We start from the raw sequence: 26492 nt of genomic DNA, 5'->3' as shown, positions 1-26492 counted from the left end.
TTTAGATTAAAAACGATAAAAACATTAAAACCCCTTTTAGGCCTTCAGTTAAACGTTGTTTAACTGGGACTCTAACCCTTTGGGACTTTAGTCAAAAACACTGTTTGACAAGGACTCCAACTCTAGGTTTTTAGTTAAACGTTGTTTAACTGGGACTCTAACCCTTTGGGACTTTAGTCAAAAACACTGTTTGACAAGGACTCCAACTCTAGGTTTTTAGTTAAACGTTGTTTAACTGGGACTCTAACCCTCTGGGACTTTAGTCAGAAACACTGTTTGACAAGGACTCCAACTCTAGGTTTTTAGTTAAACATTGTTTAACTGGGACTCTAACCCTTTGGGACTTTAGTCAAAAACACTGTTTGACAAGGACTCCAACTCTAGGTTTTTAGTTAAACGTTGTTTAACTGGGACTCTAACCCTTTGGGACTTTAGTCAAAAACACTGTTTGACAAGGACTCCAACTCTAGGTTTTTAGTTAAACGTTGTTTAACTGGGACTCTAACCCTTTGGGACTTTAGTCAAAAACACTGTTTGACAAGGACTCCAACTCTAGGTTTTTAGTTAAACGTTGTTTAACTGGGACTCTAACCCTCTGGGACTTTAGTCAAAAACACAGTTTGACAAGGACTCCAAACTCTAGGTTTTTAGTTGAACGCAGTCAACTGGAACTCTCCGGGGGGCTTTACATCATTAAAACGTAAACAGTGATAAAGAGAAATAAAAAGAAATTAATAAATAGATAAAAAGTAAAGGTAAAAACATTAAAAACATTGAAAACATCAAAACCCGCACTCTAACCCTAATTTAGCCATAAGCAACTTAAACAAGTTGAGATTTAAAGGCACCCAGTGTTTCAGCTGTTTTACAGTTTTCTGGAAGTTTGTTCCAGATTTGTGGTGCGTAGAAACTGAATTCTGCTTCTCCTCGTTTTGTTCTGGTTCTGCATGCAGAGCAGAACCAGAACCTGCAAGTCACTTTATGCTGCGGTGCTAAGAGTAAACAGGAGATCTCACAAAGGGGCGATTCATAAACACACAGTGAAGAGGCTGAGAGGTTAGAGAATGAGAAAAGGTACAAAAATAAATAAAGAAGGTGAGATTAAACATAAAATTATTTGGCTCATCTGCTTGGTGCATCATCCTTGTCACTGATTCAAATGTAAAAAAAAAAAAATCTTAATTGTTAGATGTTAAATATTTTCCTTATGAACAAAACGAGCAATTAAGGCAAGATATGATCTGTTTAAGGGGATCCTCCTCACTGACGGTTCAAAATAGATCCAGCAGAGGCTTAGAGACAGTTTCTAAATGTGACTGATGTGTTTAACTTCTGAAAAAATACTCTATAAACACTTGTACTAATTTGTTTGTTTATGGGTATTGTCATAGGTAAAATCTTTTATTTTTACACGTATGTATGAGTTGGAAGACGGGACAAATACAAAACTTAAATTTATGCACATTTATTGACTTGCATTCACAGATTTAAATGTCTAACATGCATTTTTTTATTGACAGTAGTCCCACCTTACACATAGCTCCTTGTGTTTCCATAGCAACTAAAACAAACAAGAACCTGACTCAGGTTCTTTGACATCATCATGCCACCAATGTTCTCATCTATGATGTCATAAAGGTTCAAAAGATTATTATCATCATTTGGAATACAAGAATTTTCAGTTTGCCCTTCAGCTGCCTTTGGATCCACGTACAGAGAATTTCACTCGCTTTCAAAATGATGCTAACAATCGGTTGGGGCCTGGGCTACTTAGCCTCTAAAGGAATGGAGAAACTTCTTGGTCATCATAAAGAAGAAGTTGCCGAAGACCGCGAAGAAAATATCAGGTGGAGATATTTTGGGTTTGAGGAGTTAATTCCAGAGGACCAAAGCCACGCGGACGTTTCCGCCAACATCGCCAGTGGCATTTCAGGTGTTGTGACGAGATTAACAAGTTTCACCCCTGAAGATACCGTGGCTTTGGAGACCATCTGTGCAATGAATTGGGACACTTGCTCTGAGGACACAGATGAAGAAAAAGATGACATGGACGCTTCCACCAACCGTGTCAGTGCCGCTTCAGGGGTATTGACACCTTTACCTGATTTTACCCCTGAAGACACCGTGGATCTTGCCACGGTGTCCAGATGTGAACTGGACTTAGAAACATGCCCTGAGGACGCAGATGAAGACCAAAGTGACATGGACGCTTCTGCCGGCCTTGTCAGTGGCACTTCGGGTGTCTTGACAAGTTTGGAAACTTTTAGTGATGAAGCTCCTGTGGCTTTGGAAAACATCTGTGGACTCCATTTGGAAACGTGTCCAGGGGACGCAGACACGGACGCAGACACTGATGTCTGTACAAGTGTCGATGTTCCCCTTGACAAAATGGACCTGGCCGTTGAAACGAGCTGTGACGGCCAGGAAGATGCGATAAATTTAGAACCGGTCTATGAGGATCCATTGGTAGAAGAGGCGTCTTCTGTTGATGGAAACTCAGAAGACGGAGTTCAGAATTTCGCAGACCATTTTGATGGCATGGACGCTGCAGATACGGACGTCGCCTCAAAGGAAATCCCTTCTTCTGACAAAGCTGCTGATAATGTTGTGGCACATTTTGAAGAAGTTTCTGGGCCTTCTTCAGAAAAACCATCTTCTTCACAAATTCTCACAGAAGATGACATTGAATTCTTCAAAAATTATTACAGGAGGCTGGTTTCCTCTAGGAGATCATCCATCCGGGGATATTTAAATTTGGAGAATTACGTGCCACCTTTAGAGAGAATTTCTGAGTGTTCAACCTCAGAAGAAATGGATTCTGAAGAAAGCTCAGAACATGTTCAAATTGAGCCACAACATCATGAAAGCAATGATGTTGAAGAAGTGGATGTTTCCTTTGAGGAAGTCCCTTCTGAAAGCAGAAATGCCGGAAATTTAAGGTCACGAGTTTCCGAGTGGCTTCGCCAGCAGGGCAGTAGGTTGGCTAATCTCCTACCAAGGAGAAAAGCCAACAAGTAACAGTTCGCATTGGGCACCTTTTGTGGAGCTGTTGGAGGGGTGCTGGAGAGTGTCCCTCCAAGAGACTTCCTTGTTCTGCTGGGGGATTTCAACACTCACATGGGCACTCACAGTGAGACCTGGAGGCTTGTGGTTGAGAGGATCGGCCACCCTGATCTAAACCCGAGTAGTGTACTGTTATGTGACTTCTGTGCTCGTCATGGACTGTCCATAATGTACACCTTGTTCAAGCATACAGGTGTCCATATGTGCTCATAGCACAAGGACACCATGGCCACAGTTCTATGGTAGACTTTGTTGTTTCCCATCTGATCTGTGGCTGTATGTCTTGGACTCTTGGGTGAAGACAGGCAGAGCTGTCCACTGACCACTCCCTGGTTGGTATCCTCCCAATCATCAGTCAACTTCCAGTCAAACCAGAGAGGCCCAAAAGTGTTGTGAGGATCCTGGCAGAGTCATCTGTGAAACAGAGCTTCAAATTTCACCTCTGGAAGAACTTGAACACATTTTGGAGAAAGTGGATAGAACATCGCCCCCAACTCCACTGTCAATGCGGCTTATCGGAGATGTGGCCACAAGATTTTCTGTGCCTGTTTTGGGGACAACCCTAAAATCAGCTCGTAGGCACCAGAAGGGAGGGATGCTCTCAAACCAAAGATAGAGAACTATCAGGACTTTTTGGACCGACTCCCTGGAAGCAGCTGATGGATACTGGCAGTCCAACTAGCATGCAGCTCGGGTGGTCGCTAAGGGAGAAACTCGGGTGTAGAGGAAGTTCCCAGAGCCCATGGAGAATGACTTGGACAGATCGTCATAAATTGCGGTTTGTAGGTCATGAGGCTGACATAGTGGACCCATGACAAAAACACCAAGTCCAGGCAGCACAGAGGCGAGAAGACTGCGGCAGACGGGGACGAGGAGACTGCGGCGGACGGAGACGAGGAGACTGCGGCGGACGGGGACGAGGAGACTGCGGCGGACGGAGACGAGGAGACTGCGGCGGACGGGGACGAGGAGACTGCGGCGGACGGAGACGAGGAGACTGCGGCGGACGGAGGCCAGAAGACTGCGGCGGACGGAGACGAGAAGACTGCGGCGGACTGAGGCGAGAAGACTGCGGCGGACGGAGTCGAGGAGACTGCGGCGGACGGGGACGAGAAGACTGCGGCGGACGGAGTCGAGAAGACTGCGGCGGACGGAGTCGAGGAGACTGCGGCGGACGGGGACGAGGAGACTGCGGCGGACGGAGTCGAGGAGACTGCGGCGGACGGAGACGAGAAGACTGCGGCGGACGGAGTCGAGGAGACTGCGGCGGACGGAGACGAGAAGACTGCGGCGGACGGAGTCGAGGAGACTGCGGCGGACGGAGACGAGGAGACTGCGGCGGACGGAGACGAGGAGAGCGGCGGACGGAGACGAGGAGACCGCGGCGGACGGAGACGAGGAGACCGCGGCGGACGGAGGCGAGGAGACTGCGGCGGACGGAGGCGAGGAGACTGCGGCGGACGGAGACGAGAAGACTGCGGCGGATGGAGACGAGAAGACTGCGGCGGATGGAGACGAGAAGACAGACCAGAGACAGTCAAACTGCTTGGAAACCATGAGCAGAGATACTGAGGCTGGCAGAATGGCTGGGGATGGTGATGGAGAATTTGTAAAAAATAAAATAAATATATAAAGAACAATATATTTCTTATCAAAATATGTATTTATGCTTTTATTTCTTGTCAAAAAAAATATATACACACACAACATAATAATAAAGATAAATACATAACTAAAATAATAAATATATAAAGAATAATATATTTCTTATCAAAATATGTATTTATGCTTTTATTGCTTATCAAAAATATATGTATACACACAACATAATAAAAGTTACATGTATAAATAAAATTATATATATATATATATATATATACTAACGTATATATATAACGTGAAAGACTAATCTTTTACGCGTCATCCATAGCCGCGTTAACTTAGTGAAACATATAAATGTAGGTATTAATTTCGTGCTATGATCCACAGCAAATTGATCTGTATTCTCCAAGCTACGCAGACTCGTTGCCATAGCAACTGACAACAATGCCACTTGAGTTTTAGGATTTAATACCAAAAAACATTCAAGAATTTTTCACACAGAACAGAACATTTAGTTTGTTGTTGTATGTTTTAGGCTTCATGTTTTATTAATAAATAATTTCTGTAGTAGATTAGCTACCGCTTCTACTTTACTGAATTATTTAAACATTAACTGTAGCCCACAAAACGCACATTTAAATAAAAAAAACTAAACTAAAACATCTTATTGCTGTCTTACCTTTACGTGTCAATGAAATCCATGCGCCGCTAATTCTACACAGGAATATCCGTTCATCCAAAGCCAAGTTTATCCTCGGCATCTTTTCTACTCCGTTTGAGAATCAAACTGTCTGGAAGTAAAACTTTCAGCTCCGGTGTTGGTTTTCCTTTAATTATCATCTCCTGCTTCAATTAAAAATCCACTTTAGAAAACTGTTCAAGTTTAGAAATGTAGTCTTTCATGTTGACGTCGGAAGAGAGAAGAAAACAAATATATCGCTGTACTTTACTTATTTACTGTGTGGCTAGCTCCATGGCTAGCTCACCGTGTCTTACTCTGCAGTTGTGCAGTCACTATATCTGGGAACATGAGCGCCCCCAGCGGTGAGGCAAGAGAACTGCCTGCCTCACCTCCAGTCTGTTCTCTGGCGTTTCTTATCGCTCCTCCGCACACAAAACACGATACACACGCAGTTAGTGACAAAAAACACTGTACATTATTTACACAAGCGAAATTATGGAAAATCAGTCCATATATTAAATGTTTATTAGCTATTTTATTGCTGGCGTACAGACAGGACGAACATGCTGTCATTTAATGGCAGCCAGTGCAGTTAGCCAGAGGTTGCGCAATCCCAGGTGAGGCTCAGCTCGCTGCTGCCTCACCGGCTTCGCTTCTGAGCATTTGAATGGGAAAATGCGAAAATCCAGCGATTTTGAAGAAAAAGTAATCAAAATTGGTTAAGCTAAGTAAAAAAATAGATACTTTATAGTACAAAACAACAGGGTGAAAATAGAAATATAAATGATTTTATATTATTTTTCCATGATGACAGGTGAGGCTCTGCCTCACTTGCCTCCCCTGACAGCACGTCACTGGTTGGTTGGTTGGTAGGTAGGTAGGTAGGTAGGTAGGTAGGTAGGTAGGTAGGTAGGTAGGTAGGTAGGTAGGTAGGTAGGTAGGTAGGTACACTGCTCAAAAAAATAAAGGGAACACTTAAACAACACAATATAACTCCAAGTAAATCAAACTTCTGTGAAATCAAACTGTCCACTTAGGAAGCAACACTGATTGACAACGGGAACCCTCGTCGGGTCAATCAGTGTTGCTTCCTAAGTGGACAGTTTGATTTCACATTAGTTTGATTTACTTGGAGTTATATTGTGTTGATTAAGTGTTCCCTTTATTTTTTTGAGCAGTATGTATGTATGTATGTATGTATGTATGTATGTATGTATGTATGTATGTATGTATGTATGTATGTATGTATGTATGTATGTATGTATGTATGTGCGTGCTGTAGGCTCCGTAGCCTGCCACAGTGCGGGCCCTCATTCTTCTATTTCTTATTAAAACATTTATTTTTGCTCTTATTTCTTCTTATGTCAGTTTTGGTCCTCCATACGCCTGACCCAAGAGGTTTAGCTGATGGGCCATCACTGTTTGGGTCTTGCCTTGTGACTCTATGCCTAATTTTTCCGTACACTTCCCATAAACTCAAATCTTTATCTCTGTGTGTGAGCTTTTATCTACAAACTCATGTGCTAAATGCTGTGTGTCCAGTATTTCTTCTCTGATTCTCGCAAACTTCTGGTTTTGTCTTCGAAGTTCACAAACGTTATTTAACGGAAGCTAGTGCTAACGGGTTAGCTAGCCTCCATTCAAATATCTACCCTTAAAATACTACGACTACATGTTCTATAACCTAAACTAATGTATTTGTTTTCATCTTATTCTCTACCGTCATCGTTACATTTCGTTTCTGTATGTTTCTTGTTTTTAAGGGGGGAAAAAAAAGGAAAAACGTGAAGTCAGGAAACGGAAGTGACGCTCAAACAGTTTTCACCCACTTCAAAGTAAGAGCATGAATATGACCGTGTAATTACTGGCAGATTTCTTAACATGCGACAACCAAAACTCAAGATGTTGAACTTTATTCAAATGAAAGTTTACTAAACAGTCAGTTTAGAATTTATCCAGAAATATTAATTTAGGGGAAACTATTAAGTGTGCTGAACGCTAGCTAAAGTTTTTGCTAAAAGTTAGCATCCACTTAGCATTTTTTATGTCCTGAATTAAACACCATTTCTAGTTATTACTAGGCTGCATTTCTAAAACTGTTTCAGCTTTTCTTGTCCTCTTGTAAGTAATGAAGAGCAACACCAGACTTGTTTGCTTTTTTCTTTATTTTTTTGCAGCTTTTTCTTCGTATTTTTCTTTTTTTCCCCTTTTTTCTTGCTTTTGGCACTACATACTGACACGTTAGGTTGTTTTAAAAACAAACATCTATTCAAAGCCTTCATCTTTCAGCAAGCAAAGTATGAATACAGCTAGTAAAAATAAAGGTTTACAATTTATCCTCCTTTACACATAAAATAAAAACACTTTTTTTTTTTAACCCCCTCAAAAACGGGGGCATTAAAATATTTAACATTTGTATCACAAATCAATGTAATGAGACCCAAAAAGTAAAACATAAAAACTGTACAAAAATGATAAAATTCATTTTTTTCTTCTTCTTAAAATTGTCCATGTGGTCAGTTGATGCAAAGAGTACATGATTTTGCTCTATTACTGACCAAGAACTCTAATTAAAATCATTTCTTCTGCTGGATGTAATTCATGTTGACTGGATGCCGAACATGAGGAACCAGTGGGAAGTTCGGATTGGGATGCACCACAGAACCTTTAAAACAGGAGAACAGAATCAGTAAAACAGCTCATTTCCCCTGCAGACCATTGAGCTCCTGGAATCCCGTGGTCCGACCTGGAGCCAGGAAGGTTTTCCCGGGCTGGAAGTCGCCGCCGCCGCCCTGCTGGATGAAGTTCTGCGGCATCCGGTAGGGCCAGGAGGGAGACAGGCTGAACTGGGGCGGTTTGTTGTGCTCCCACAGCCGCGAGCCCTGGCTCACACCTTCAAACTGGACCTGGTGGCCCGGTTCTGTGACGAAAAATATTAAAACAAATGTTTTTATTTCTCAGACATTCCTGTAATCTTCTGAAGTGAACATCTGGATAATTCAGGAATGAAAGGAACCACTTTGTGTTTCTTTGATGCTTGTTTTACGTACTACACTGCAAAAAATCTAACTCTTACTCAGCATTTTTATCTAGTTTCTGGTGCAAATATCTTAGTACCGTTTAAATAAGACAAAACTAACTTGCGCATTATTTTTAGCAAGATGTGGAAACTTGTTTTAAGTAAATAATTTCTTAATATTGATGAAAAAGTTCTAGTTCCACTGGCAAATTACTTCCCTTATGGGAAAAATGTTAGAGAAGCTGTAAAACAAAGATCAACCTTTGCTGGTGTGAACATAACGGATTAGCATGAAGCTGCAGCTGAGTCAGCAAACAGGAAGTACCTGACTTCACCACCGTGCCGTTTCCCATCAGCGACCCCGGCTGCGCCATGTGGTTGTGCCACTGTCCGTCCCGACCCGGCGCCATGCCCATCTGCCGCCCCGCTGCCGGCTGGGCGAAGATGATGCTCGGGTCGTTCAGGTTCACGGAGCCGCCGCCGCCGCCCGTTCCCGTGGGGCTGCCGTTCCCCGACACGGAGCGCAGGGCAAAGGTCAGGCCGGGCGGCGACAGGCCGCCGGCGGAGGCCGAGGCGAGGACGGGGCCGTGGATGGGCCAGGAGGAAGAGGCGATGTGGGACTGGTGGGAGGGCAGCAGCCCCAGGGCGCCGAGCGCGGCGGGGTGGAACTGGCCCGGGTGGGAGGAGGGGAAGCTGAAGAGGGACAGCGGGACCTGGGGGGGGCCGACGCAGCCGGGTTTACTGTGGGACGTCTGGGGGGAGCCGGAGGACAGCGGGGAGCCGTGGGGGACGGCGGCGGGCTGCGGGGAGTAGGGCGGAGTCTGACGACTGTCCGACTGAAAGAACCGGAGCAGAGAGCCGTGATGCATAAACGATAACCGTAAACACTAATGTGACGGAGCGTCAGGGCATCTCCAAGTTTGAAAAGCCAAATATTTTTCCAAAAAAAAAGTTACAATTTCCTGAGTATCAACAGTCTAATCTTCTAAATTTAGGTTTTTAATTATGCATTTTATTACAAACCTTGAAAAACAAATTCAAGCTGAAGCATTTTTCAGGATGTGAAGCAAACGGACCGAGCGGTTTGAACTCACACATTCAGAAGGTTGTCTGGTTCTTCCCGGAGAGTCGGCCGCCGCCGCCGCCGGGATGGGGATGGACTGGGAGTTCACCACGCTGCGCACCATCAGAGGAGCTGCAGCGAAACGCAGAAACAACAGCTTTTCATTCATGTCCAGCCCTGCAGCTCCATCACAGCTGTCAGCTGTATCAGGAAGAGGCCCACAGCATCACAGATACCACACCGTACCCGACAGTTTGGAACTTTTATGTCACAGATTGTTTTTCCATCTGATAATTTGGTAGATTCAGTTCGATTTTGGACCAAAGTTGTAACATTTGTTACGGTTCCAGCTGCTGTGGTTCTCAAACGCTCTGAAAAACCTGTTCCCCTCCTGGCCTGTGGGGGCGCTGCACCAAAATCTCTGAAGACGCTGAGCGCAGCTTCCTTCTTCAGAAAATGTAAACTAAAATGGAGGCGTCAGATTTTAGCTTTTGGCTTAAAACCATCAGTCATTTCTCCCACCAGCGAGTTTCGGTTGTTTTTACCCAGGATGGAAGAATTTGGAAGCCATTTTTCATTAATATCTATAAAATGAGTTGGTTGACACCAAATTGGCCTGATTGACCTTTTGACCTCTAGCTTTCACAAAACAAAGCAGCAGAAAGGAGCTGCTGGACCTGGGGAGTGTTTTTACTGACGCACGGCCCTCTGCTTACTGGGGGCGGCGGCGTTCCTCTGCTTGAGGTGGCGGTTCTCGGGACAGTCCCGCCGGACGTGTCCCATGTCCCCGCACTGGAAGCAGCGTCTGTCCTTCGGCTCCCGCTCGTCCTCCTTGTTGTCCTCGTCCTTCTCGTTTTCCTTCTTCTTCACCCTGAAGGACAAAACAAGAAGAACAAATAAAAACCTGCAGCGTGTGAAAAGCTTTTCACCAAATGACCGTTTCACTGCGAGAAAGACTTTTAGTTCTCACTTTACTTTTGGTTTGATTCAACTAATTTATTCCCAGAATAAGAACAGGGTTTGGGTCACTTTCTTTCAAAGTGTTTGCTTTAAAAGTTGAGTTTAATCAATTAGAAAAAGCTGATTTTGGTGCATTAAAGTCAAAAAGAGAAAGAAAAACAAGCAGAAAAAATAACGTCTGAGTTTGAAACGTCAGGAATTTGAGAAAAAAAAAGTTTTTTAATGATTGGAGCTTGTAAAATTGAACATTTTTGACTTTTGTAAATTTTCCTGAGTTTCAACTTTTCAATCTAACAAATTTCCAAGAAACTTTTCTGCAAGTAACTTCAGGTAGAAACAGAAGCTTGTTTCAATCCATCTTCAGATTATTTCACTTATAACATTTTTCCCAAGTTGTAAGTGAAATAATTTCAAAAATTAATTTTGTGTTACTCCCATCGTAATGTTTGCACTAGAAATTGATCAGGAACACTTTGTGTTTTTGCAGTGCATCTGCATCAAGCACCAACTCTAAACAGATCAGATTTGTGTCATTCTTGAATTGCAGTCGGACCACAGAAAAATCAGTCGAAGGGCCACAAATGGCCCCCGGACCACACTTTGAACACCAGTTAAAGCATAAAGTTGTTCCTCCTGCTGCCTTCAGCGTAAAGGACAAGCTGTCAGAGGACGACCTGCGTCTCTTCGGGCAGTCCTTCATGTAATGTCCGATCTTCCCGCAGATCCGGCAGCAGCGGTCGTTGGGCGCCAGCTCGCCGTCGGTCAGCACCTTCGAGTCGAAGAAGTATTCCTGCAGAGGAAGGCGGCGCAGATTTAACCCCCCCGGTTCATCAGGACGCCTGGGAGGGAAAGCGTGGAGGAACGTACCACTTCGGTGCCGGGGATGGGAATGAACGGCGTTCCGAACAGCTTCCGCCCGTTGATGAACGCCTTCATGATGAAGTTCGTCACTGAGGGGTGGAAAAAAAATCCATCCGGCTTAAAATCTGAAGATGCTAAGCTAACTAAATCTGTGCAGAACTAATAATAAAAAACATCTGATGAATCTGAATTGTTCAAATCGAACTGTTTGGAAATGGACGAGGGGTTCCTCAGGGCTCAGTCCTCAGCCCACTGTCATTCTACTGGCACAAATAAAATCCAAACCAAACTCCAAATGCAGAAACGCTGAATAAAACACTGAACTTTGATACTTTTTGATAACTAGAATCAATTCCATGCTGAATCGAACTGAAATAAGTTTTGTTTAAAGCTTTTCTAGCATCGTCTTGTACGCGGTGATAAACTTGGCTCTGGCCTCCGCTGTAATAAAGACGATACAACAGAAAATATAAACGGATAATACATAAAAACTAGTTAAATGTGAAAATATATTCAGTCAAAAAAAAGAACAGACTGGAAACATTGAAGCTGCAAAGTGTAACTTTCATAAAAGTATGTTTTTAAATATTTGCCCCATCTGTGAAAAGAAAAAAACAGATTTTTCTGCGAACTGGATTCATTTAACATATTTGCTTCATTCGGTGAGATGAATCTTTAGTTTTTACTCATCAAACTGCATCTGCTGGTTCAGCTCTGGTTTCATTTGACCTCTAAAGTATCTCAGATGATGTACGGCTGATGAAGTGCAGATTTAATAAACGTGAGTTTTGCTTTTCAGACTTACTTTTACGCGACACTCCAGCACCGAGATTATGATTCAAGTCAAACGGATCTGGGAACAGAAAACATGTTAAAAGTTAATCGAACCGCCGGCGGAGCTCAGCAGCAGGTGAAAGCAAAGCGGCCCGGTCACCTTCGATGGCGATGCATTTGCTGGTCCACTGCTTCTCGAACGTGGTGAGGCGTTTGTGCTGCCGGATGCTGATGACGTGCTCCTTGAAGTCGAACTCTTCGGTGTAGAAGCGAAGCAGGCCGAGCCACAGCTCCCCCACCGACTCGGTGTTGGGCTGCTGGTCGGCCAGCCGCTGACGCTGCGCGACAAGAACAAGGCTGAGAAACCTGCCGCCATGTAATCGTGTCACACCAGCCGATAATTATTGACGAGTTTATTCGTTTTAAATATCTGAAATTAAATATTGAAATATCTGTCTTTCCCCTTTCATCCAGTTTTCACTTTATGCTGTTTTTCTTATTTTTAAGCAGTTACAAGCGACAGTGAGGAAACTTGAAACTGCTGCTGCGCAAGTTACCCAGCAGGCCGTTGCTAGGCAACCGGATTCAGAGCGGAACTCCAAACTGCTTTTTACCCAGCAGGCCGTTGCTAGGCAACCGGAGTTGGAAGGGAACTTCAAACTGCTTTTTACCCAGCAGGCCGTTGCTAGGCAACCGGAGTTGGAAGGAAGGGAACTTCAAACTGCTTTTTACCCAGCAGGCCGTTGCTAGGCAACCGGATTCAGAGGGGAACTTCAAACTGCTTTTTACACAGCAGGCCGTTGCTAGGCAACCGGAGTTGGAAGGGAACTCCAAACTGCTTTTTACCCAGCAGGCCGTTGCTAGGCAACCGGAGTTGGAAGGGAACTCCAAACTGCTTTTTACCCAGCAGGCCGTTGCTAGGCAACCGGAGTTGGAAGGGAACTCCAAACTGCTTTTTACCCAGCAGGCCGTTGCTAGGCAACCGGATTCAGAGGGGAACTTCAAACTGCTTTTTACCCAGCAGGCCGTTGAAGCAACCAAAGAGTGAGTGAGTTAGTTGACTCCAACCCGGCTTCACTCGCCGTGAGAGGTGGAGCAGCTAAAGTCTTCCCTCTGCCTACATCCCCCAGAATGCTGTGCGGTTATGGATCAAAGCTCAGTGAATATTCTATCAGATGTCTGTAGATTAGGGCTGTTGTAAACGATTATTTTAGTAATCCAGTAATCTATAGATTTTTCTTACGATTAATCGAGTAATCGGATAAAAACAATTATGAAATAAAATATTGGTAAATCTTCCATAACACCAGTGTTACTATCGGATATCAACATCAGTCTATTTTTTCCACATTTGAGCTTCCCTACCAGTTGCTTTTTTGTAGACCGGGGGAGAAACACGGGATATTTACGGCTCCTCCGTTCAGAAACTCATCTACCAGCCATGTTCCGCCTCCCGTTTGTTCAGACCGGGATGATATAAGTTTATTGTGCGGTTCGTCCGTAAAGCTGCTCTTACCCTGTAAGCATCAACCCTCAGCCGCCCGCCATGTTCAGTCTCTCCGCTCACCTGTAGAAATCCTCCTCAGCTTCTTCCCGCCGTTCAACCAGCAGCTCCGGAGCAGAAAGGCTGCCGGACTCCCAGCATCGCGCCGGTCATTTTAAGGATGTTTATTGGTCCCACAAAAACGATGAAAACCCGGAATTATCACCAATCAGTAAAATCCCCGCGGGCCGAACTTGAAGATTGGACGTTATGCCGCTAACACGTAGCTTCCGTCAACAACTCAGAGGCGGAAGTCAGAGCTCCGCGCAACGCAAATAATGTTCCGGCTGAAACACGGTGCGCTAAATGATAAAACATAAATTAACGAAGCTTCGAGGCAGGTCGATTTTCCTCGAGGAATTTTAATAATTGAGGTACTCGAATCACTCGAGGAATCGTTTCAGCCCTACTGTAGATATCGATCAGGTGTCCGATTGACACATATTGTTGGCGATTTATCGTCCAGCCCTGCCTCAGACCGGATGTCAGAGAATCCTCACCAGCTGGTCCAGGTCGTCACAGAAGAAAGCGTTCCAGCCGTCCACCATCCGCTGGGGAACCGTCTGACCGTCGAAGATCTGGAGCAGGGAAGCTGAAAGGTTAGCTCACGTTTCAGGCCAAAGGTCAAAGATCAGAGGGTTTTTACCTCCTGCAGGACGGGGATGACCGGCGGCTGCCTCTGCTGCAGGAAGTAGAGAACCATCAGGATGTAGGCGTAAGACGAGAGGCTTCCTCTGGAGGCGTCGCCGATGTCGCAGCGCTGAGGAGACACAGACCGTCAGAGTCCAACTAAAGTTTAGCAGAAAAACTGGAGGAACGTCTGGAGAAGATCGGCTCCAGCATCAGCTGATCTGATGCACAATAAACACCTGAACTGATTTAAAATGTTTATTATTCACTTTTGTTTGGATGCAACTTTACATTAAAAGTTTAATTATTTACCAACAATGCAAAAATATTCACTAAATAATGATGCTATAAAAGCAAAGTTGCATTAAAGGTGACATTATTTCGTCCATAGACTCTTCCCTGTCGTCTTCTGCTCAGTAGATAAACTGTTACCGATGATTTAAACGTTTCTTAACAAACCTTTGCGAACACCTTGATGGTGTATCCCAGGAACTGGACCCGGGGGTCCAGCGCTGCGTACGTCGCCAGCATCCTGGTGTTGTGTTGAGCCTAAACAAACAATTTGTCCAAATGAGTTCAGAGACGTCTGGAGAGGAAGGAAGGAGGTTCCTGCAGAGCATGCTGGGAAACGTGGTCCGCCACTGACCAGCGTGTTGTAGAGGCTGATGTCTCCCTCCAAACCGCTCTGTCTGTGTTCAAACTTCACGATAGGCACTTTGGCTGTGGTGATGGGCAGGATGTTCCTCAGACCTGAGCAGCAAGGGAGGTATGGGGCAACATCAGTGGAAAACGTAATAAAAACCAACCAGCCAATCAGCTGAACTCACCTGCATGCTTCTTCAGCACCTTGGCGAGGCCTTCGATGATTTCCTTACAGTTCAGCTTCTGTTCAGAAATGAAAGAGAACACCGGGTTACGACACGCAGGCGGGCTCGTTCCGTCTAACGTCTGCTCTGAACCCGCCCACCTCCGCCGTCTCGTGACCCTCCAGGGTCATGCAGATGTCGAGGTCGCTGTCACGGAAACCAAACCCGTTCTTGGAAGAGCCGAATAAGCAGAGCTGGGCTTTATCTGCAGCAGAGAGACGTCAGAAAGCGTCAGACTAATAGTTTTATTTACGTCTAAAGACGACAAAAGACGAGTTAATAATCGGATTAACTGGAAAAGTTCAAGTTTGAGGAGAAACTCAAGAGTTTTAATAGTAAAAATAACTTTAATCCTGCCAGTTTGGGACTGAATGAGTCAATAAATTAAATTTTTTATTCTTAAATCATGTCAGTGAAATAATCTTTCAGTAGAACCAGAACTTTATCACCAACATTAAGGAATAAATGCCTTAAAACAAACTTTCATATCTTAATGAAAAGTTAGTTTTGTGTTATTTCAAATGTACTGAGATATTCGACCAAATTCACTTTGGTTTTGTGTTTTTTCAGTGTAAGTGGTTGTCAATGATCCAGAAGGAAGCACTTTATTTTTATGTCATTTACTTATTTTATAAATTTAGTTAAATGTTCTATTTGATTATGTTTCATTTTATAATTGATCTTGTTGTTAAGGACAAATCTCCATCAGTAGCTGTGGGTTTGGCCGTGTTCTCACCGTTGTACTCCTTCCTGATGAACCGCTCCAGCCCAGCCAGGATCTGCTCCCGGTTCTGCTGCTCGATGTGCGACGGCGACAGTTTATCTGCAACGATTCAGCCAGGAGCACGTTAGCTTCACTGCTGTTAGCATCGCTGCTGTTAGCGTTAGCATCGCTGCTGTTAGCGTTAGCATTGCTGCTGTTAGCGTCAGCATCGCTGATGTTAGCGTTAGCATCGCTGCTGTTAGCGTCAGCATCGCTGCTGTTAGCTTTAGCTTCACCGCTGTTAGCATTAGCTTCACTGCTGTTAGTTAGCACCGCTGCTGTTAGCGTTAGCTTCGCTGATGTTAGCATTAGCATCACTGCTGCTAGCATTAGCTTCACAGCTGCTAGCGTTAGCTTCACAGCTGTTAGTTAGCACCGCTGCTGTTAGCGTTAGCTTCGCTGCTATTAACGTTAGCCTCTCTGCTGTTAGCATTAGCATCGCTGCTGTTAGCATTAGCATCAGCATCGCTGCTGTTAGCTTTAGCATCGCTGGTGTAAGCGTTAGCATCGCTGCTGTAAGCGTTAGCATCGCTGCTGTAAGCGTTAGCATCGCTGCTGTAAGCGTTAGCATCACTGCTGTTAGCATTAGCTTCAGCGTCAGCTGGCTGTACGTACAGAAGCAGAATCTGCAGAGTCCGTCCAGAATGTTCCTGAATCGCTCGCTCATGGGAGGCAGCGGCTTCAGCTCGATCTTCTTGAAGTCTTCGGGACAATCGTCCTTCAGGTGGCCGTCCCGCTTGCAGATGCTGCAGACGACGGTCGGAGGCTGGAGGCACAAAAACCGGACAAAATTCAGGTATCGTGATAAAATCTGATTTTATTAAATTTAGTTTAATAAATTACAAACTACAGAAATTATTGTTTTAAAAAGTGGCTTTTATTTAAATCATCCCTTCTGCTAGCTGCACATCGGAGAATCAAGATACGAGAAGTTTTGTTAAATTACGAGAGCAAAGTCATAATATTCAAAACAAAAAAAAACATTTTACCAGAAAAATAATCAAAAACGTTTAGAAAAAACAGTTTGAATAAGTTAAAAAGTTTAGTGTAATTCTTCACAATAGTTGTTTGCATGATTGTTTCAAAGTCCTGCTACTAATAATAATAATTATTATAATAATAATTTGATGCTTATGTGTTAAAAGATTTGAATATTAGCTGTAAAACTTATACTGAGGTATAACTTCACAAGATGCTCAACATTTTTATTTTTTCAACGACTTTATTCTGGTAATTTTACGTCTTTATTGTTGTTTGGTCATAAATAACTTTTCTGGACGATAATTTGTCCCAGAAATTATTGCGATAATCAATAATATTGTCATTTTGACAGCAGAACGTTTTAAAACTGGGCCTGAAAATCATCTTAAAGATCTGATGTGGAGGTTTTCAGCCATCTTGTCCAGCTCTTCAATGTGCGATTTACCTTCCCGCCAGTGAAAATCATCTTATCGAACACGTAGTGCAGGTCAGCAGTTCCCTCCTCCTCTTCCTCCTCCTCCTCTTCCTCGCTGTCCAGCAGCCCTTTGGGCGACGACGGTTTGCTGCCATCGTTCAGAACCAAATCGTCCAGGCTCTTCTCCAGGTCCGAGCCGTCCTCTTCGTCCCCGCTGTCGTCCTCTCTCTGACTTCCCTCAGGTTTCTCGTCGTCCTCCTGTCCCTCCGGTCTCCGTCCGTCTCCCGTCTTCTTGGCGCCTCTCCTCTGAGGACAGGCGAAGTATTTGTAGGCGCTGCGGAAACGCTCCTGGATGTACTCGAACACCATCTGGCTGTTCAGGCTCCGCGCAACGTTCCTCTTCAGGGCAAACGGATCTGGAGCCAGAAAACAAGACGTGAGTTCCTGCGGTTCTTCCCAGCCGGTTCTGCGACTCGGGTCGTTCTCACCTTCGATGGCGAGCCGGCGGCGGGGCCAGTTCTTGGCGTCCCGGGAGAGGAGCTCCTTCAGGCGGATGCTGATGATGTTCTCCTCCAGAGGAAACTCAAGCGTGTAGAAACGGAGGAGCTCCAGCCACAGCTGGCCCAGCGACGCGCCTTTCCCTTCGCCCAGCATCAGGCGGCTCTGAGAGGAAGCAGCCAGAGTCAGACTGAGGGAGAGCAGTAGAACCGGTCCGACTGGAGACCAAAATTGCAACATTTTTTACATTTTCCACTTCAAACCAACCAAACCCTGTGAGCGACCTGTTCCCCTCCTGGCCTGTGGGGGCGCTGCACCAAGAACCACTGAGAGCAACTTCCTTCTTCATGAAATTGGTTAGAGGATTTCTTTTCCGTAAAAGACCTAGACTAATTTTTCTAACTCTAGGCTAGCATGTTTGTTTTGGTTGTTTTTACCCAGAATGCCCTGCGGTAGGGCTGGGAAATAAATGAATAAAAATCCTTAGTCTCACCACAACGGACTTTGAAACGTGTTACAAGTTAAGCCGGTTTAATCAGACTCCAGTCCGTTTGTCTAGAGAGTCCGGTTCGTTGGGGGAGGCGTGATGCTAACCGACCTGAGAAGCTAACTTCAGTCCGCCTGCAAACCTCCGTCTGGGTTCGGCTGAAGTGAACACTGATGCAGTTTGAATGTGAACACCAAGCGGACTGGAGACCACTCCAAAAGCAGGAAGTGGACTCCAGTGCAGGGCATTCTGGGTAAATACAACCAAAACAAGAGTGCTAGCTTAGCACTAGCAGGAGAAATGACCTGTGATCTTTTGGCAAATTCAAATAATCGCTAAAACATGACTCTACTCCATTGTTGTTTCTATTTTCTGAAGAAGGAAGTTGCTCTCAGTGTCTTCAGAAGTTTTTGTGTCGTTTCCTTCAGTGGTTCTTGGTGCAGCGCCCCCACAGGCCAGGAGGGGAACAGGCTGGTTTGACTCAGAACCACAGCAGCTGAAGACGTAACAAATGTTACCAGCAGTGAAAACTCACCAGGCCCTCTGTGTGGCGAGTGTCTTCAAACTTCTTCTGCTCCGGCTTCGATCCTCCTTCTGCTTTGGATTCGTTCCGGTTCTCCCCTCGTCCCTCCGTGGAGGTCGGAGGTCGGTGCTCCCACTTCACGAACATGTCCAGAACTATTCCCGTCAGATGATACTCGTCCACTCGCTTCACGCTGAAGCCGTCGATCTGGAACAGACGAATCAGAGGCTAGAGAGGCTTCTCAGAAAAATCCACTTTTACTCTGCAGGTTTGCTGTTAAGAGAAAATTATTCTTTAATAATTATTCCTTTTTCTGTCTGTAAAGTTGCATAAAATCCAGTGTTTTTGCGATTCTCCCACCCAGGACCCCAGGTAGACGGGGAGGATGGGATCGCTCCTCTGCTGCAGGAAGAAGATGACCATGAGGGCGAAGGAATACGACGGGATGCCGCCTTCGGCCTGGCAGTCGATGTGACACAGCTGGACGGAAACAAACACAAGAAACACATTTTCATTGAACTGTTCCGTCATCGTCTGGTTTTAAACTGATTCTATTGAATTAAAGCACAGCGTGCCGCTTTGAGTGACTTATTATGAGGATTTAGTGTCAGAGGTTCATTTTGTTACATATAAATCATTAAACTAAACAGAGTTTTGGTTCAGATATTTTCACCAAAGGAAAAAAAACAGTTTGAGGTTCATCAGTTTAACGGCTGATAATGTAAGTAGAGCTTTGCTGACATTTTCTACACAAAAACATTCAAATCTGTCCGTTTTCCGAAATTAACGGAAAACAGAAATGAAGTAAATGTTTTCATCTTCAGCTTCTTTCTCACTGAGAGCGGAAACAGCTCTGAGTGCTAGCTAACGGCTAACAGCTAGCAGCTGCACCAGCTGACCTCCACCTTACAGCAGATGAAGGTCTCTGGCCTCCTCTGCCTCAGAAACACCAGCAGGGGGCGCCATCCTTACCTTCGCCCAGTAGCGGAAGGCCAGGACCAGTGGAACCAGTCTGGGCTCCAGTTTAGCCAGAGCAGCCAGGTGATTGGTGGTGAGGCAGGCGACATCATTTCCTGCACTCACTTTACAGATCAGGCCGCTGAGCAAAAACAGAAACCAGAGAAACTGAAGCGGCCGGCCTGGAGGCTCATGGTGATAAAAACCCAGATTCTCTCACCTGCTGCGATCCCGACAGAACACGGCGGGAACTTTGGCGTGAAAATCCGACTCGACCTCCGAGTATTCAGCTAACAGGAAGCAAGAAAACGTCAGATTATGTTCCAAACAAACAGGAATCATTAATAACTGTGACGACGGAGGATTTGGGACAAACTAAGAAACAAGAATAAAGTCATGATATTCAATAATAATAAAGTTCGAATTATTACCAGGTTAAACTCGAAATATGAGGATAAAGTCACACGACAAAGTTGTAAAAATGTAAAAAATAAAGTAAATATTAGGAGAAATGAAGCAGAAAGAGCAGGAACGCTTTGAGAAGCTACTTTAGTTTATTCTGATGATTTTACGCCTTTATTCTCAAAATAAAACAAAACAATAGTCCGACTCTGCTCCTTTCTGATATTTTGTCTAAATTTCCAACAATAAAATGAAGCAGAAGAAGAAAAACTTACGTCTGTTCTTGAGGATTTCCAGAACCTGAATCAGAACCTCAGGCTGCGTCATCTGAAGAAAGAAGGTGAATAATGAGCCTCGCGGTAGAAATAGAAATAAAACCAACAGAATAGAAATAAAACCGCGAGCAGAATGAGCCTCGGACTGACGGGGGACGGGTAGGTGACGTCGACGTTGATGTCGCTCGTCTTGAAGGCGAACCGTGTGAGACAGGAGCCGTAGAGCCGCAGGGAACAGGCTGCAGAGAAACACCAGATCTCAGTCTGAGCCGATGATGTCACAACCAGCTGATGATGTCACCACCGGGAGCCCGACCTGACAGGTGCGTCTTTATGACCTCCTCCATCCGCGCCACGACGGACGCCCGCTCCTCGAAGTCCCGCTCTGAGATCCCCTGCTGCCTGGCCGTCTCCATGACGACGGCGTCCACCGCCCGCAGCTGGCCAGCAGAGGGCGCCGGCAGCGCGCGCAGCTCCGTCTCCTCCTGCTTCTCCTGCAGGGGGCGCCGCCACAGCGCCAACCAGACGGGCGAAGTTAACGACCATCAACTGTTTTCACTTATCTAGCCTACAAGTTGCTTTCTTAATTACAGTAATTACAATTCCTCAAATCAAATAAAACTTTATTAGTGTCGCACGTTTCAGCAACAAGGCAGTTCAAAGTTCAAACTACTGAAATATGACATTTTACGCGTCACAGTGTTGGAGTTTCATTTGTTACGTTCAGATCCACGCAGCTGGTTTCAGCCTGGATTTAAAGGAGTCAGGGTTTCGGCTGTTTTGCAGTTTTCTGGAAGTTTGCTCCAGATTTGTGGAGCATAGAAGCTGAAAGCAGCTTCTACATGTTTGGTCCTGGTTCTAAAAGACGCAGCTCACAAAAAAAATAAAAATCTAATACCTTTTTTAATGGCGCACAAAAGTTTTAAAGTGCAGCAGCAAATTATCTACTAAACCTGGAGCAGGAAGCCGAAAAAAAACATGAATTTAAATCCCAACCAGGACGTTGATGCAGCTGATCGTTACGGATCCAGACGGGTTTTTCTTTATAGTTCGGTTTAATTTCACTGAGACTTTGTGTTTAGTTAGTTCTAATTAGTTTTTAAAGTGCGTTTATTGGCCATTTTTAGTTGAATATTATTTAGAGGTTTATGGAGCAAATTAATCTGATGTTAGCTGCTCATGTGCAGAAAAATTAAATAAAATTCACATCAGGATTAAATTAACACAAAAACGAAGGACATCAATAATTTTAGTGTTATAAACATATCGATGTTGTTCAGTCAGCTTCATTCATTCATTCATTCATTCATTCATTCATTCATTCTTATTTCAGTTAATAAAAATGTTTTCTCCATTTCTGCTTCCATTAGTTTTAATAAACTAAGTTTATTAGTACGGCAACAGATACCAAATGAAACAAAAACTAAAATAAAATCAGTTTTCAGCGAACGCGTCACTTTGTTTCCGTTTCCAGAAACTAATTCTGGATTTTTACGTTTCCATGTTGGTAACAAACACAGTTAAAGGTTGTGAACACATGAACATCTGGTACGAACCGTCATGTTCTTCTTGTGGCGTTTCTCCTTGATGTGCTTGTAGGCGCCGTGGACGTTCTCGATGTGCACAGAGCAAACTCTGCATAAGTACTGGTAGTTTGGGTACTCAGGGCACGGCTGGGGAACAGGGAGGCTCCGTTAGCAACGCGACCGCATGTTGTCTACAAACAGGCTGGCAAAGAGCTGCTGATCTAGACACACGTTTCTAGGCCGGTTAGCGTTATGAACACATTATTGAGTAGCAGAAAAATAGAAAGTGCACCCTCTGTAAAGGCTTGACTGATCGGGATATAATAAAAGCGATGCGATCGACACCAGATCGATACGACTCAGGAGGGAAACATGGAGGAAACGGGAGCAGCAGCGTTTTCCTCCCTGTCTGAGCTCATGGCTCCAAACCGACCAGAACCGTTTCTATAGTAACCGGATCAGGTTTTAATGATAAGTCAATCAATCAATCAATCAAATTTTATTTGTATAGCACATTTCAGCAGCAAGGCATTTCAAAGTGCTTCACATAATTAAAATAAAAACAGAAATAATCAGTGAGAAAGAGAAAGATTTAAAAAAACAAGTATGTATGGGTGCACTTAGTTTCTCAGTTTGGCGTTGCGGATTAAGGATGGATCGGTAATCTGTCAGGTTATGTGAGCGCGTTACCTTGGTGACCCGGTGGATGTGATCTCTGTGGAGCCGCTCCTCCACCTGCCGCAGACCCAGCTGCTGCTCCGCCTCCTCCGCCAGCTGCGCCTCGTCCCCCGCCTGCGCAGACGCAGCTTTCACCGCTGCAGAAACACACACACACAGACACACATCAGACACAAACCCCCCCAGTGTGACGTCACACACACATCAGACACACATCAGACATAAACCCCCCCAGTGTGACGTCACACACACATCACACACAGACACACATCAGACACAAACCCCCCAGTGTGACGTCACACACACATCAGACACACAGACACACATCAGACATAACCCCCCCCTCCCCCCTCGAGTGTGACGTCACACATCAGACACACATCAGACACAAACCCCCCAGTGTGACGTCACACACACATCACACACAGACACACATCAGACACAAACCCCCCAGCGTGACATCACACACACATCAGACATAACCCCCCCAGTGTGACATCACACACACATCAGACATAACCCCCCAGCGTGACATCACACACACATCAGACATAACCCCCCCCCCCCCTCGAGCGTGACGTCACACACACAGACACACATCAGACACAAACCCCCCAGTGTGACATCACACACACATCAGACATAACCCCCCAGCGTGACATCACACACACATCAGACATAAACCCCCCAGCGTGACATCACACACACATCAGACATAACCGCCCCCCCCCTCCAGCGTGACGTCACACACACAGACACACATCAGACACAAACCCCCAGCGTGACATCACACAGACATCAGACATAACACCCCAGCGTGACATCACACACACATCAGACATAAACCCCCAGCGTGACATCACACACACATCAGACATAACCCCCCCCCCCCCCTCGAGCGTGACGTCACACACACAGACACACATCAGACACAAACCCCCCAGCGTGACATCACACAGACATCAGAAACAACCCCCCTGCCCCCCCCTGCGTGACGTCACACACACATCAGACACAACCCCCCTGCCCCCCCTGCGTGACGTCACACACACATCAGACACAACCCCCCTGCCCCCCCCTGCGTGACGTCACACACACATCAGACACAACCCCCTGCCCCCCTGCGTGACGTCACCACACATCAGACATAACCCCCCCCAGTGTGACATCACACACACATCAGACACAACCCCCCTGCCCCCCCCGCCCCCCCTGCGTGACGTCACACACACATCAGACATAACCCCCCCCAGTGTGACATCACACACACATCAGAAACAACCCCCCTGCCCCCCCTGCGTGACGTCACACACACATCAGACACAACCCCCCTGCCCCCCCTGCGTGACGTCACACACACATCAGACATAACCCCCCCCAGTGTGACATCACACACACATCAGACACAACCCCCCTGCCCCCCCTGCCCCCCCCTGCGTGACGTCACACACACATCACACACACGATCCAGATTCCTCTGGAGGGGAAAAGCTGCTGACTAAACGTCGTGACGGAAGCCGTCGACCCACCGTGGGATTTCTCTCTCGTCCCCCCGGAGCCTTTCGCCCGTTCAGGAGTGACGGGCGGAACCGGAGCGCCCTCTGCTGGCTGGGCCGTTGTGGAGTCGGCCGCCTTCCCTTTGCCTCTCTCCCCAGAACCGGTCCGGCCGCTCAGCCTGGACGGGCGACTTTTCTTCTTCTCCAGGGAGTTTTCTGGGAACGCGCCGGCCGCCGTGCGGCCCGCCACGCCGCCGCCGCTCCGCTCGTCTTTGGCGGCGGTGAGGTTCTCCTTACTGCGCAGCGCCGACTTGACGCCATCTTTGTTTGGCTTCTGAGCGGACGCCACCTTGGCTCCTCTGGACTGGGACGGTTTGACCGTTTTCACTGAACTGACGGACTCGTCCATCGCTCCGGTCCTGCTGCTCTCCACCAAGTCGGACCTGAACACCAGAACCAGAAAGAGCATCAGCATCGTCTTCGGTATCGGCCTGATCGGTGCATCGATTACCAATATGATCCCACTGGGCCATAAATCTATTTTATTAAATAATCACATGTTTGGTTTTGAAAACATCATTTTTAGAAAGTCAGGATTTTTTCCACCAATTAACTCTTTGGGTTCAGGGTGAGGGCGGCCATCTTGTTTTACTATTTATTTAACGAGTTTCGCTGGACGATAAATTTATTGCAAAGAATAATAATATTGTTTTCATACAATTTTCAAGTAATATAACGATAATAATGAGATAATAATGCAAGAATAGTTTCTCTTTAAATTCTAATGAACATTTAAAACTGGGAGACATTTTAAACAAACAAAACAACAATAATTAAAACGGATCATGGTGGACATAAGTATTTAAACAAACATTTGTGACATTTGTACGGAGAAACAACTGCACCAAATATAAATAAACCTGATGATTCAATAAGCTTCATATTACAATATTTTGCACCAAAGATTTAATAATAATAAACACTGAGGCTCTTTAAATGTGTATAAACTTGACATTTGTGACTGTATATAAAGTAGACCAGCAGATATTACAGCAGGCTTATTTTACCCCATGTCCCTTTCAGGGTTCCATATGTATAAACTCATCCAAATTTAATCTGCTCAAAATGTGTTTTTTTCTTTACAGCTAAAGTGAATAACATGTTTCTTTTCTTTTACAACCAATCCCATCAGGTTTTCACCTCAACATCATGCTACCGCCTAGCAAAAAATACATATTTTAAGTGTTTAAAGCTAAACTCATTGCTTAAAGACAATTTAAAAAACTACAGAAAGAAACATAAGTTACATTATGATGTGGAAAACATAAAACACTTTGACATTTCCCAACTTCTTTTTGGGAAATTCGCAGAAACATTTGGTAAAAACCAACCCTGATGTTTCCTACTTTAGTTTTTTCTCTGTATTTTCTGTCTGTCAGCTTTTGCGTGCAGCAGACCGTGAACTGGTTTCACACCAGTTAGACTGTAAATCCTTCAAAAGTAAAACTGGAACTGGCAGCAAGTAAATCCCTAGTTATGCACTTCATTTAGATATTACAAACAACCAAGCCGATAACAATAACAGTAGTAATTATAGTTAAATAAAAATAAACTTCCTGTCTGTTAGTAGTTTCATGTGAGGTTGAAACTGATCTTTCAATGGAAACGAAAACGAAACTGGCAGCAATTAATGTCAGGCTGGATCATTAGAAGCATTAACGTGAAGCTAAGGTTCATTTTTTTGCACCACCTGGGTTTCATGTTGCGTGTTTAGGACAGAAATTAACAACTTACAGACGGGGGGAAGGGAGGACTGCGGTGGTGGAGCTCACATAACGTCCGGTCCGCAAGAGTAACAAGTTTAATTAAAAAGAAGGGTTAAAACCAGGAAAGGGTTCCCGCTCCTCTGGCTGCGTTTCAACTTTCAACTGACTTTCTTGGAGACTCTTTGCGTAGCCGAGTTAGCTGAAGGCTAGCCGATGCTAACTGCTATGCCCGGGTCGTAAATAACACTGGCACCCAAATGCCACAGAGCATCAGGTCACCTGAGAACAGGAAGCCTCTCAGCATTACGGCACTAAAGAGCGGGAAAATAACTCACTCTGGGCGCTGAAGCTGATCCGGGATTATTGTTTGGTTGGCTTCATAGTTCTGTTTTACATGTTGTTATTCCAATCCCACGGCCCTGATCCGAACAGCGACCACTGACGCCATGTTAATACATTGCCCCGCTGCACTGTGGGAGTTAGCATTGTGCTGTTCGTGACCGACCCGACTCGATGTGCCCACTCGGTTAAGGAGCCGGCTCCTTTTTTTAAATTCAGTTCAAAAATGCGTTATTAGGGAGTGTGTGGTGGCGTAGGGGATAAAAGCACAGTCCACATAAGGAGGCCTCAGTCGTCGACGCGGATGTCCCAGGTTCGATTCC

At 45.2% G+C, this 26492-nt stretch overlaps 1 protein-coding gene and 1 long non-coding RNA gene across 3 annotated transcripts; one reads left to right on the top strand and one right to left on the bottom strand.

Moving 5' to 3' along the window:
* The first annotated feature begins 7094 nt into the window (after positions 1 to 7094).
* On the top strand, positions 7095 to 8307 carry LOC145551381 (uncharacterized). The gene is made up of 2 exons (XR_014087187.1): positions 7095 to 7182; positions 8062 to 8307. It is a non-coding gene; the product is annotated as an uncharacterized LOC145551381 (long non-coding RNA).
* Positions 7495 to 26314, bottom strand: tut4 (terminal uridylyl transferase 4). Of its 2 annotated transcripts, none has more exons than XM_081605970.1 (30): positions 26166 to 26314; positions 24098 to 24507; positions 22581 to 22705; positions 21921 to 22037; positions 20681 to 20858; positions 20515 to 20603; positions 20365 to 20416; positions 19908 to 19977; positions 19703 to 19829; positions 19091 to 19210; positions 18743 to 18937; positions 17711 to 17885; positions 17253 to 17638; positions 16442 to 16592; positions 15800 to 15886; positions 15165 to 15268; positions 15025 to 15082; positions 14844 to 14947; positions 14657 to 14746; positions 14214 to 14327; positions 14068 to 14145; positions 12185 to 12362; positions 12056 to 12103; positions 11257 to 11339; positions 11064 to 11179; positions 10146 to 10300; positions 9461 to 9561; positions 8692 to 9202; positions 8094 to 8267; positions 7495 to 8012 (listed from the first exon to the last, which is right to left on the bottom strand). In XM_081605970.1, exons 2-30 carry the CDS (start codon positions 24471 to 24473, stop codon positions 7924 to 7926), a joined length of 4251 nt encoding a protein of 1416 aa, XP_081462096.1. In that variant the 5' UTR covers positions 24474 to 24507; positions 26166 to 26314; the 3' UTR covers positions 7495 to 7923. The 2 variants fall into 2 exon arrangements, with proteins under 2 accessions (XP_081462096.1, XP_081462097.1); XM_081605971.1 differs by lacking the exon at positions 26166 to 26314 and adding an exon at positions 25859 to 26159.
* Between the last annotated feature and the right edge of the window lie 178 nt (positions 26315 to 26492).

The sequence above is a fragment of the Poecilia reticulata genome, chromosome 4 (assembly GCF_904066995.2).
Source record: "Poecilia reticulata chromosome 4, P_reticulata-male-v2, whole genome shotgun sequence".
Classification (NCBI taxonomy): Eukaryota; Metazoa; Chordata; class Actinopteri; order Cyprinodontiformes; family Poeciliidae; genus Poecilia; species Poecilia reticulata.
Note: the sequence above shows the minus strand (reverse complement) of the source record. Positions and strands in the feature narration are given on the sequence as shown.

Coding starts and splice junctions, on each gene's coding strand:
- tut4 (XM_081605970.1), bottom strand. CDS start 24,473: ATGGACGAGTCCGTCAGTTCAGTGAAAACGGTCAAACCGTCCCAGTCC. Junction 15,887..16,441: donor ACTCTGCAGATTCTGCTTCT/GTACGTACAGCC, acceptor GAATCGTTGCAG/ATAAACTGTCGCCGTCGCAC. Junction 9,203..9,460: donor CCAGACAACCTTCTGAATGT/GTGAGTTCAAAC, acceptor CGGTTCTTTCAG/TCGGACAGTCGTCAGACTCC.